Genomic DNA, 12,993 nt, shown 5'->3' on the forward strand with positions numbered 1-12,993 from the left:
GGGAAAGATGTGGGCATGTCATGTAGGAGAAATAATTGGCTGGATATAGGTATCTTTTGTTGAGGAAAGTAACTTCCTACATTCTTTTCATTACAACTTTTCAGTTTAATCACAAGGGAAATGGAAAAAAATTCTGAAATATGTATTTTTAATTAATTGATATAATAAATTATTAAGAAACTCCACTCTCCACTTAGATATTTTTCTCTAGAATTCTTTGGCTCTGGTTTGGATAGTACACATCATTCACAGCTATTTGAATCTGAAAAACAAACGGTTTTTTCAAGACAGTTACAATGTTAGGAAAGCAAATGAAGGGCCCCTAAATTAAGATACTATGCCTTCAGATCAGAAAATAAGCTATTGATCCCACTAATGCTGTATTAATTAGCAGCTAGAGTCTAGGTTTTCAAAATGGGAAGTAGAAGAAAATATTATGTTCAGTTATAATTGATGGTTGTCTGACAATCTTTTGGAGCTATTACAGTTTAAAGTATATTAAAGAAGAAAAACGTCTGAAACAGTGGAACTCTTTCTGTGACATGACTTTGTAAAATATTTGGGATTGCAGAATTTCCAGGTTTTGAAAGGCCAGTCTGATCATTGTGCTATATTTTGAGCCATTTAGATAGAACCTTCCAATTCTATTATTGGCTTGGTAAAAATTCTACTCTTCTGAATATAAAGAAATAGAGCCAGACATTCCCCCCCCTTTGTTCTCTGCTTCAGTTTCTTCAAATCGATTGCTTTTCCTTGTCAAAAACCAGGAAACAAAATTAGTAGCTTACCTGGGCAGTACAGTGTAATAGTTCCAGGTTTTATGTGGTCTGTTATCTTCCTGGAATTTGAAGAGCAAGCAGGATGTAAAAATCCTGTTTTCATTGTTGACGGCTACACCTTGTTTGGTTTTTTTTCTGCAGTCACATTTAGGATTAATACATGTAAACAATATTGGGCCCTCAGGTGTATCAGTCAGAAGGCATTGAGACACATATTTTTCTATAAACCTTTTGGCCTAGTTGTTCATCTGAGATGCCAAGAATAGCAGTAGTACCTTGATTTTGGCTCCGAGGAAGTTATATTCATCTGACCTTTTGTTTCACACAGACTGTTAATGAATATTGCTATGATGTTGCAACCCTTAGATAAATAAAAAACCTGTTGAAAAAATTATCTCTGTTACTGAAGGATGTTTTGGGCATTCGTGACACTTCTGCTTTTACAGTGCCTTAGCAAATTGCTTTTCATTTTCTTTTATCTGTTAAATACATTTGATGGCATCCGTTGAATGGAAAATGCCACAGGTTGGTCAGCCAAGTTGGGGTATAGGAGATATATAATTGAGTTTTGTCATGCATGTCTTCTAGGTATTTATGTTAAAATCATATCCCATCATTTCCATTACTTGGGTACCTTTTAAAAAAATTAAGAGTCTAATCTAAAATCTAAAGAATTAGAATAGCTCCAGGATAGATGCAATGCTGTAGTACTGATATGGGCAGACTACGTCATGACATGGTGACTCAACAGTTCACCATATTTTGCAGCATGTTTTCATTCAGATGAAGCCCACATTTTGCAGTATTTATATTTATATATTTATATTTCTTTGGGGAAATGGAAAATGCTACCCAGAAAGAAAGTGAAGAAGATGGATAATGTACAGAATTATTTCATCCCTTGTATGAATTAGGGCTCCCCCCGCCCCATACAATATTTTTCCCATACAATGCTCTGCCATTTATTTTTCTTCTAGAGCTTACGTTGAAAAGTATCTACTAGAAAAGTCCAGACTAGTCTATCAGGAACATAATGAAAGGTGAGTAACGAATGAAATAACACATATAATCTACTGGAACAAATAAAGAAAGATAAAACAACTATTAGAATTTCAAAGTATAATTATTTCACCGGGTTATAAATTGTGCCTGCCTTTCAACAATTTGGAAGAGATGGTTCTCATCCAAAATATGGAATGACGTACATATTACTAATTCATGTCCCAGCTTTGAGGGCTTGTTGTTACAATCCTGTTTTTATTGTCTTGATAACTAGCAGCAAGTAATAAAGGGTCCTATGAAATCTATCTCCAGGAATGTATAAGCAAAGATTGTAGGTTAAGAGTAGTTGCTCACACAAACAGTTCAGTTTCTTACTCAGAAATTACATTGTTCTTCTTAAGGGATTGCACACCCTTCAGTGAGCAAGGAAGTAAGGGGAAAGCATGTGCCGCGGTAGTTTATTAGCACTGCACTCCAGTTCAGATTGTACTTGCTGGTTACAGGGAGACAGGAAAAAGAACAGTGGGTTATTTCCTCCCCATTCCCCCTCCAGCAATTTGTGTAAGATGGAACTTTGTGTGTGTGGGGGGGGGGGGGTTATTTTCAGCATATATTTTCCACCGTATTGAAAATTGAAAAATGATACACTGGCCTCCCAAAAAAAGATACCAGATTTATACTTAACACACCTCTGTATTCATCTTTCAGTAAAGAATCCTGGACCACTTTTCCCTGTTTTGGTAGTTTATTGTTAGTGCTCTATTTTTGTATACAGGAAGTCCTCGATTTAATGACCGGAATTGAGCCCCAAATTTCGGTTGCTTAAGCAAGACGTTTGTTAAGTGAATTTTGACCGATTTTACAGCCTTTCTTGCCACCGTTGTTAAGTGAATTGCTGTAGTTGTTAAGTGAAACTGGCTTCCCCATTGATTTTGCTTGTCAGACGGTCGCAAAAGGGGATTGCATCATAAATACGAACCAGTGGCCAAACATCGTAATTTTGATCACGTGACCCTGGGGAATGCTGCAACAGTCGTAAGTGTGAAAAACGGTCATAAGTCACTTTTTCCCAGTGCCGTTGTAACTTCAAATGTTCACTAAGCAAACTGTTGTAAGAACAACCTTGGATTTAGAAAAAGCAAGGACTAACTAGTACTAGATTTAGGTTTTACATTTTCAGCCATGAGTTCCAGCAATACAAAGTAGTCTGTGCTGTTGAATCATCACCCTTTTTTCTAGTGTCTTCCTGGTATGCCAGTAATTTGTATATTTCCCACTGTTGCCCATTCTAGTTACTCATTTTTTACTGTAATACTTTTTTTAACTTGTTATCAGGAACTACCACGTATTTTATTACCTGCTGGCGGGAGCAAGCGAAGAAGAAAAATCTGCTTTTCACCTTAAACAGCCTGATGAATATCACTACCTTAATCAGGTGGGAATAGGCTAGCTGCTTTGCCTGGGTTTGACTTCAGAGTGATGGGCTATTCTCACAACGCTCTTTTAAAACTATTGTTCATGTCATCTGCTCAGAAATGTTGTGACCTAAGCAACTGACCGTTGCAATAGTGAACTACAGGAAATAAAAGATTTTCGATCAGAGCTTTTCAAAAGAATATATAATTTTCCAAGCGATTGTAATATTTATTAACAGCTAATAGTAGTTTATTATTTTATTTTCACAATTTGCACTTCTTAAACAACTTTGCATGCTTTCCTAATCCTTTTGTTTGGTAGCATGACATTTTAATATCTTTACAAATAATCCCAACTGCCTGTAAATAATTGAAATGATGGAGATACTGCATCTTATACTAACATTTCACACCGTTTCTATAACTTGTTTTCTTGAGTACCCAAGGGTTTTGAATGCGATACAACCGAGAGGAAAGAACAGTTAAGGTGGCAAAATGCTATCCCATTAGAATTACGTAACATAATTAAATACAATACTTTTAAGATTGAATCCTAAATTACTTTCCTTCCACTACCCAAATGGTACAAAACAAAGCAGGTTTTTCAGTATAAGATAATGTGAGATCAGTGTTAACGATTCATCTCTGTCTTTGTGTAGAGCTCTAGGCAGCTTAATAGTGATTGAATTATCACTGAAGGAGTATATAGGTATATTTGAAATTTTAAAAAGTAGAACTTTTTGAGTTTTATTTTGATTTCCTATTTTAAAAGATTCCTGGGATGGATACCCAGAGAATCTGGCAATCGGATCATACCTGACCTCTATATCATTAGTTTTACAAAATGAATTGTAATTTTAGATTTCAGTTTTACCCAAATGACTTCTATTTGGTCATAATAAGAAATATTTGACAACTTTTGTTTTTAACAAGATGGGAATCTTAATTTTAATTCAGATTGTAAAATCATTAGATGTTGCAGATTGTTTTAATATTGGAAATTAATCAGGCCAGTGCTGGTAATTTGGTAGAGTGCATAGAAGGCTCTGCTTGGTCTTGGAATAATATATTCAGTTACTAATTTTGCAGTATTTGTACATCATCCCAATCAGACACTTATCTACCACTTCACCAGTGCTACATTAAAAAGGCTGAAAGATAGGTGATCTACCTTACATAATTGTTTGGGTGGGGAGTAAAATATATAAGATGGAGTATTTCTTAAATGATGCAGAAATGCCAAAGCATCCTACAGTATCCTCCAGTTTTAACTATAAAATGAAAAGGGCTTTTCAGTAACATGATAAAACTGTGTGGAGTATGCTTTCTCAAAGCAAGGTGAACAGTACAGTAACACAGAGGTTGTGACGCCTTTCTGCAGTGGGAAAGCCTGACATTTAATGCTTACAGACACAGAAGACAAGTAGAAAGAGATTGTTGTGTGGGATTTGGAATGCTACTTACCCAATCTGCCTTGCTTTCAGATGACAAAGAAACCCCCTAAACAGAGCTGGGATGACTATTACTATGACTCTGAGCCGGTCAGTACAAGTCCATCCATCCATCCATTCTGGGTTACTGGTGACAGATGCAAAGCAAATGCAGAATCAGTTACTTTTTAAATTAACAGCTGTTGGTCTCAACATCTCTTAAGTAGTTTTGGGGGGGTCATTTTTGTGTAGTTATCTTTTTAAAAAATGGGATGGTATTATTATCATGCAAATAGAATTGATTATAAGATTTTCCTTGGTTCTGTTTTTCAAAATACAGACAAATAAGCTTTGCCCAGAATAATTTTTCAAGATAATATTTGATATAATATATTGTCTAGAGAGAAATGCATTGATTTTAAAAAATCTATGATACTTCTTGAACCGTATCTGATTTCAGTGGCCTGGTTCACCTGAGTTTTGTTTGTTTTGTTCTTGGTTTAGCAGGATATGAAAATCCATCCATTATGTCTGATCCTGATGAGTAAACCAGGTCACTTTGGCACTATCTTCAGTTAATTGTGGCTTAGAAAACCCAAATTATTATGTAAATGCAGCTACAGATACTTCAGTTCCCTTATACAGTAAAATGTATTTAATTTTAGGTCCAGGATTATATTTTATTTCATTTATGTATGAAATCAATTTGTATGACTGTCCATCTCATAATAGTGACCGTGGATGGCAAACATAGAATTATAACTCAATATTTTAAAAAGTAATAACAGCCTTGGAAACAACTCCTCGAGGCCTCTCCAAGTTGAAAGCAAAGTGAAAGGAAAAAATGATTAAGTAACTGGAGAATAATGGTTTTAATTCCTTTTAATTTGTATTAACTGTGCTCTGATCTTTTAATATTTTTATAATTCCCATTTTATTTCTAAAAGCATGTTTATTCTAACTGCATGTCAACAATTCTAACTTGTTTACAAATAAGATATAATGAAATAATGTTTTATTTCATTTTTATTGAGAATTATTTTTCCACTTCCATTTTATTATTTTTAAACTAGTGCTAGATGGCTCAATAAAATATTGTTTTTAAATCAGCAGAAGCAAATGGTTCACTGCAAAGTTTTCAATTAGCTCGACTCTCTGGAACCGAGTTGGATTTATTGTGGGAAAGTAAATATGAAATTATTTTTTTGCTAGTCCAGCTGATAGTGAATATTGCTCAGTTAAAAAGAGTGATATTGGAATAGGTCTGTCCTATATTGTTGAAGCCTTAGAAAACTTTTTTCTCTCTCTCAAACTTGGGATTCCAGGAAATTAAAATGGCTACCCTTAAAGTATTAATCAGCACAGTGGTAGTAGTAAATACTCTTCTTATCCTTGACCTATTTTGAGTTTTTCTATTAAAATACAGAGTTCTTGCCTGCTTTGTATTCTAGACTGTAGTTCTCATCTTTTCTCTTCTACCTGTTCTGTCTACCTATTGCTCCAGGATTTAACTGCCAACTTTGCTCTGCATTTTATTCATGGTTTCCTTTTGCTCTTGGTGACCTCTTTGTTCCTTTTCTCCTCAAATATCAATTTGATTTACCTCCTTGCCAGATAAAATAGGGACTCCTATACTCAGACCCTCTTTCTAAATAAAAGTTCAAACTTTTGCAGTCTTCTGCAATAGTTTTTACCAGACTGCACAGAACAGATTTTATAAAACCAAAAAAAATCTGTCCTAGTCTCCATACAGCGACATCACCACGTGAATTAAACACGCAGAGTTAAAATGCTGTCTTGAGAAACAGCAGAGAATAGAATGAAGCTCTCTTACCTCATTCCCCAGTTAGCTTCATGTATCTATCAATTCTGAGTAGAACGGTATAAATAATAGAAATAGAAATTCTCTCTGATACTTACATGTAATTTTATTTTTGAAAATGGAATGCGGTGCTAGGGTGGAGGTTTGAGTGTTACATGGACTCTGAAATAGTCCAGCTTTGTTTTTTAAAAAAAAACATTTTATGGATTCTTCAAATAACTGTTGGTGTTCAAGCCCACTCTGTTCAATTAGAGGTTATATAAGATAATGTCTACTCTCGGAATGATTAAAAATACTGTAAAGTATGCTGCCTGTAACTCTATAGGTTGAAGCTTTGCAGCGATCCGGTAAGTCCAGACTGTGTAATCCCAAGGACAAACATCTCGCATAATTCGCAAGACAGTTGAATGGCAAAGGATATTTAGAGATTGTCTTCTCCCTTAATTTTTTTTTACTGAAGAGCACTTAGCCTACGTACGAGCTGTGTTTACTGTTCCATGTGGACAAACTCAACACAGTGATTCTTATAAAGATGGAAGGCACCTAGGAAGAAAGCCGAGTTGTTCTTTTTCTTCTATTAGATCTACTCCTCCTCCTTCCAGAAGTGGTCCTGTCCCAGCATGTGTTTTTCCTAAAGTTATCTTAGGAATCCTTTATTCAGCTGGCAATATCCTCCACTACTTGTTTATAACTGAATTTGTTTCTTACGTTACACGGCATTGTGAAGCGTGGTATGGAGAATGGACTTCAGTACAGTTTGACGATTATTCTAATTCCAAATCCGCTCACCATCCAGTGTTGTACAGATTATCCAGTGGTTGTACAGATTGAACTTTTATGTTGCATTGTTAATATTTTTATAACTTTTGGATGCCTGTTTCCCCCCCCCCTTAATAATTGTTCCTTGTATTGGACTCGCTAGGACTGCTTCTCTGTTGAAGGTGAAGACTTGAAGCATGATTTTGAACGTTTGCAGCTAGCTATGGAGATGGTGGGGTTTCTTCCCAAAACCCGCAGGCAGTAAGTTATTTCTCTTTTAGAAGGCAATTGTGAATTGACCTTTTAAGAGTTACTGTGCCTGACATTGTGTCTGTTAGTAAAAATATTTACCATTTTTACCTTATTGATCATGGATGGCATATTCTAATTATTCCCATATAACAAATTATGGAAAAGCAGGAAAATCTGTCTCGCATATGTATTTATACAATTTGTGGGAATTGATTTATATGTGATTGAAGGAAACATACATATACCACAGTGTGGCTTAAGCTGAAGGTACAAAAACAGCAAGTTCATTAATACGTAGTAACATTTTTGGTGAACCTAGTTTAATTTAATTTCTTTCATTTCTTGTTTTTGTTTTGCACCCTTAGGATATTTTCCCTTCTGTCAGCAATATTACACTTGGGTAACATCCGTTACAAGAAGAAAACCTACCGAGATGATTCCATAGATATCTGTAATCCAGAAGTCTTGCCTATTGTTTCAGAGTTACTTGAGGTAAGATATCACGTTTGGACATAAGCCTTCCACTTTTTCTTCTTCTTCATATTCTTCTATTTCTGCCTAATATATAAAGATAAATGTGAAAGTTACTGGATTTCATATTGGTGGTATATTAGTTTCTGGAGTAGGATAAGTGAGGTTAAATGCTCCTCCATAAAATCATGCCTCCAATTTATCCATGTTTACTTCGTAGGACTTTTCACTGAAATTATTGGAAAAACTTTTAATAAGCAGAAATTTGCAAAATATATCTCATGTGATGGCCATCTATTTCAGTGTTATTTAAAGTGCTTGTTTAAAATCAGAAGTCTTTCCCATCATCTGGCATCAGAAGCCAGTTTATTGGTTGATCTTGAACTTACTTTATAGCATCTTCTTTGTCACTAAAGTCTTTTACTACAGATGGCTTATTAAGATATTCATGGCTTGAGCTAGCTAAAAATCTCTTTGCTGTAAAATATGCAATCATTTAAAGTACTGTGTGTTCATAGTTGCCTTTTTGAAAAAGAACTCAAGGTCGGAGGTTCACAAAAACTTCTAATCTGAGCCAGCTTGAAACTGGAACAAAACTGCAATAATGAGAGGCAGGCCAAGGATTCCTTGAGACTGCTATTTTGCATTTTATTTTACTAGCCAGGGAGTGTTGTAGGAAAGCAGTGTTTAATAAATGCTGTCTTTTTACAGATACAGCCGTTAGAGGAATGCAAATTTGTATCCAACTGGAATGAAATCCTTTCACTGAATCATAACTCACAAGGGAGTTTCACCTCTCCAAATACACAGTCTGCTCAATATTTTCTGCCACAGATTTATGTGTATTTTTTAATATGTACCAGTAGTTTAATAGCAAGAGACGGCTGCTTTTTCTGCTTTTGGGGTGGCCCACCTATCTGAAACCTTGTGCCTTTTGAAGAGGCAAAGTCGCTCTGGTGGGTCTGATGGGTGCCAGTGGATTCCATTAGCATTGCTGACAACTTTGCCCCAATGTTGTCTCTAGAACAGCTGTTGCCTTGTTTGTGGCACTACCGTTTTTTTTCTGCTGTCCACAAGTTCGCTCTCCGCCTCCATCAGTTCCTCCTGAGAAGAAGAAATGGTTAGACATGGCTTTATGTAAAGAGTGTGTAGAAAGCACACCGTACTGTTTCTTCCTCTAGTCTCACATAAGATGTGCCCTTTCTAAATTCAGGAAGGTCATTAGCACCACTGATTAAAAAATAGGACCTTTTAATACACATGAGTGACTACAGAACATCTTGGTGTGTAAAGTGAAACTGTACGGGTAGTCCTCAAATTCCTTATAAAAAAAATTGCTTATTTTCAAAACTTGAAACCTATTATGATTATAAGATTATGACTTTTTTTAGGTGAAAGAAGAAATGTTGCTTGAAGCACTGATTACAAGAAAAACAGTGACTGTAGGAGAAAAGCTTGTATTACCATACAAGCTGGCAGAGGTACGTATAGCAGTCATTGGAAACGTGGAAAATTTCATGAGATCTTTTTTTTTTTAGAAATGCCTGCATATTCTTGCAGGAAAAGATTGATAAACAGTCCATTAAATAGCCAAGCCCGCGACCTGATTAAACCCGAATATTTAAATCATGTGATTAAGCTGCATTATTTTATTTTGCAGTGTTCAAGAATGGCCTTAAATTGAGTTAAGTTCAATGTGTTAATTTTCCTCTAGTATGTTGAAGAGTCATGTCAGTCATAGCATAAAGTCAACCTCTTGTAATAACATCATCAGAAATAGAACAGTAATGTTAATTAAATCATCATGTGACATTCTGACACATAATTTGATACTGTAATACAAATGACATTTAATTTTTGTGAGCTAAAAGATGTAATAGAAATAGGCAAATAAGCCTTTGATTGAACCCAATGGAGTTACAGTTGAACTAGAAGCAAACAACGAAGTAGTGCTTTATTTCCCCTGCTTTAATTACTGCCTTCTGCTTGTGTCCTTTTTCATGTTTGTGAAATACATGTTCTGCTTGATATTGCTGGAATTGTAGTTCAGCAACATCTGGTAGTCATGGATTCCTTGTTCTTGTTGTATGATGCTTGCACTGAGTTTTTGTAAATTGCTCAGAGCTTTTGGAAATTGAGTGGCATAGACATCCAGATCTACACCAGTTGACAGCTCTTATCCTGAAATGTTCCAGGCAAGCTTCCAGGAAGATATTCTTCTGATATTGATTGGTTGGTACAATAGGGAATAGTCCATCTAAACTGGACTCGTGATGACCTAAGCCATTGCTTTAGAATTTATAAAATATTTCCTGTCTTTTCTGGGTCCTAGCTCAGGGATGAATGGTGTGCATCTCCTCCCAGCCCTAACAATAACAATAATAATAATAAAGTTGGAAGGGACTCTGGAAGTCATCTAGTCCAACCCTCTGCTCAGGCAGGAAACCTATGCCATTTCAGATAATCTCTTCTTAAAAACTTCCAGTGCTGGAGTATTCACAGCTTCTGGAGGCAGGTTGTTCCACTGGTTAATTGTTCTAACTGTCAGAAAATTTCTCCTTAGTTCTAGGTTGCTTCTCTCCTTGATTGGTTTCCATCTGTTGCTTCTTGTCCTGCCTTCAAGTGCTTTGGAGAGTAGCTTGACTCCTTTGGGGCAGCCCCTGAGATATTGGAACACTGCTATCATGTCACCCTCATCCTTCTCTTCATTAAAATGCCCAGAAGTGAAATACTTTGGTTTACAAAAATATTTAGGAAGGAACATTCTACCTGCGATCGCACTGCACGTCTTACATTCGTTCAGTTGACTTAGTGTTTTACAACATAAGTCATTCTGGAATTTATCAAACCAATAAATGTGCTAAATGAGAACATGTACTTTTCCTAGCAGATGGGACTCCATGAACAGTTGTATAGATGAGCTGTTCTTGACCAAAAATGGAATGAAGATCTGGTTGAAGACATTACGATACAATGCTCTCCTTGAAATAAGATTGGAGGGGGGGAATTGAGTCAGCAAGAACGTAAAATACTATACAGACTCTGTCTTCTAAGATTAAAAATTTTTCCGTCTGCACAGAAGCAAATGGTTTTGCAAATGGCTATATTAATAAGCAGAACTGCATTAAGACATATGTGAGGTTGAAAAATGGTCATGATTCTCGTGTATCGTTTATGAGTCACTCTGGAGTGGTTTTTACATGTAGTGGTCTTGGCCACTACATTAGCAGCACATGTAAGAAATGACATCAGTGTAGGAAATAGAAGAAGTGTCAGAGAAGAAGGAAGGGGGGGGAGGGAGAGAGAGAGAGAGAGAAGACAGTATGGCAACCATCTGTTCCTTTTTTTAAAAAAAATGTTTATATTTTTAAGTGCTCATTCAACAGTATAGATAAACCACTCTGTTAGGGTAAGGCTGATTTTAGTTGCCTAGATATTTTCTGCAAGCTGCAGGAAAACATGACATTTTTGGCAGCTACAAGAAAATAAAACGGAGGGAAAGCACCACATTCCATTAACTGGCAGAGCCAAATTATAGAAAATTATTCTCTAGTGTTGCAAAGGTTCTGCTCTTGTTTTTATTTCCTTGCTTGTCAATATAGCTGTGTGGCTTCATGTATGATTGATGGAGAACAGGTTGTTCTAACTTCAAGAATTCAAAACGTGAGACTGGTTTCTCTAAGGAAATGCAGGCAACGGTAGTTACTAAGTGATTTTTGACACATTCCATTTTTTTAAGCAGAAGGATGTTTACAGCAAAGCAGATGCAGAGAAACTAGGGCAATTTTAAGTATGGATTTTTATAGTGTTTCTTAGTAGTAAGGACTTTCTGTGTAATTTGCTTAGCTTATTGCTTTCAAGAGGCTATTTTTGCCAGCATGCCGCAGCTTCTATCATTAAGCACACTGTCTGTTAGCGTGCACACTTTGATGAACTGGGCCGTCATGTAGGACATTTGAAAGATTTCTCTGTTGGTGCAAAAACCCTGAATTTATCCCATGGTAGTGTATCTTTAGCTGCTTGGAATCACTTTGTTTTAGATAGATTGAAGGTTTAAAGGTTGTATTCTATATCCCAACTTAAGCAGCATCCATCAGAAGCAACATATAAATGTTGTCTTTAATCACAACGAGAACTCACTTCTGAAATCTGTTATCTGAGCTCTTCCCTTCAGAAAATGGGAAACCATGAAGAAAGGGAAGGCACAGATTTGATTTTTTCGTCTGCAACATCGAAACTAAATTTTGCTAATAATATCTTAATATCTAATAATATTTTCCTCCCACCTGAATACGTTTGTTCCACTTCAGAGAGATAATAATAATAATAATAATAAGTTGGAAGGGACCTTGGAGGTCATCTAGTCCAACCCCCTGTTAAGGCAGGAAACCCTATACCATTTCAGACAAATGGCTGTCCAGTCTCTTCTTAAAAACTTCCAGTGTTGGATCATTCACCACTTCTGGAGGCAGGTTGTTCCACTGATTAATTGTTCTAACTGTCAGGAAGTTTCTCCTTAGTTCTAGGTTGCTTCTCTCCTTGACTAGTTTCTATCCGTTGCTTCTTGTCCTGCTCTCAGGTGCTCTGGAAAACAGCCTGGCTCCCTCTTCTTTGTGGCAGCCCCTGAGATATTGGAACACTGCTATCATGTCACCCCTCACCCTTCTCTTCGTTAAACTACACATACCCAATTCCAGCAACCGTTCCCTATATGTTTTAGCCTCCAGTCCCCCAATCATCTTTGTTGCTCTTCTCTGTACTCTTTCTAGAGTCTCGACATCTTTTTTACATCGTGGTGACCAAAACTGGATGCAGTATTCCAGGTGTGACCTTACCAAGGCATTGTAAAGTGGTATTAGTACTTCACGTGATCTTGATTCTATCCCTCTGTTAATGCAGCCTAGCACTGTGTTGGCTGCATTAACAGATTGTGTTGAGATAGTTTTCAAATATCATTCAAGCATAAAGTGAAACTGTATGAGCTTACAGCAGTATACACACACAGTCATAGAACTGTGCAGCTGAAGTGCAGAACTCAGCATTGGCTCCCTTGAAAATTTTGG

The 12,993-nt window shown here is 36.3% G+C and overlaps 1 protein-coding gene across 1 annotated transcript in view; it reads left to right on the forward strand.

Annotated features, from left to right (window-relative positions):
* Positions 1 to 12,993, forward strand: part of MYO9A (myosin IXA) — a 92,209-nt gene that overhangs the window by 28,053 nt on the left and 51,163 nt on the right. Inside the window, exons 5-10 of the mRNA XM_083371214.1 lie at positions 1,757 to 1,819; positions 3,117 to 3,216; positions 4,681 to 4,737; positions 7,371 to 7,468; positions 7,825 to 7,951; positions 9,322 to 9,411. Of these exons, the coding sequence (XP_083227340.1) occupies positions 1,757 to 1,819; positions 3,117 to 3,216; positions 4,681 to 4,737; positions 7,371 to 7,468; positions 7,825 to 7,951; positions 9,322 to 9,411 (535 nt within the window). The remainder of the gene's footprint in view (positions 1 to 1,756; positions 1,820 to 3,116; positions 3,217 to 4,680; positions 4,738 to 7,370; positions 7,469 to 7,824; positions 7,952 to 9,321; positions 9,412 to 12,993) is intronic.

The sequence above is a fragment of the Vipera ursinii genome (genome assembly GCF_947247035.1).
Source record: "Vipera ursinii genome assembly, chromosome: 11".
In the NCBI taxonomy this organism is placed as follows: domain Eukaryota; kingdom Metazoa; phylum Chordata; class Lepidosauria; order Squamata; family Viperidae; genus Vipera; species Vipera ursinii.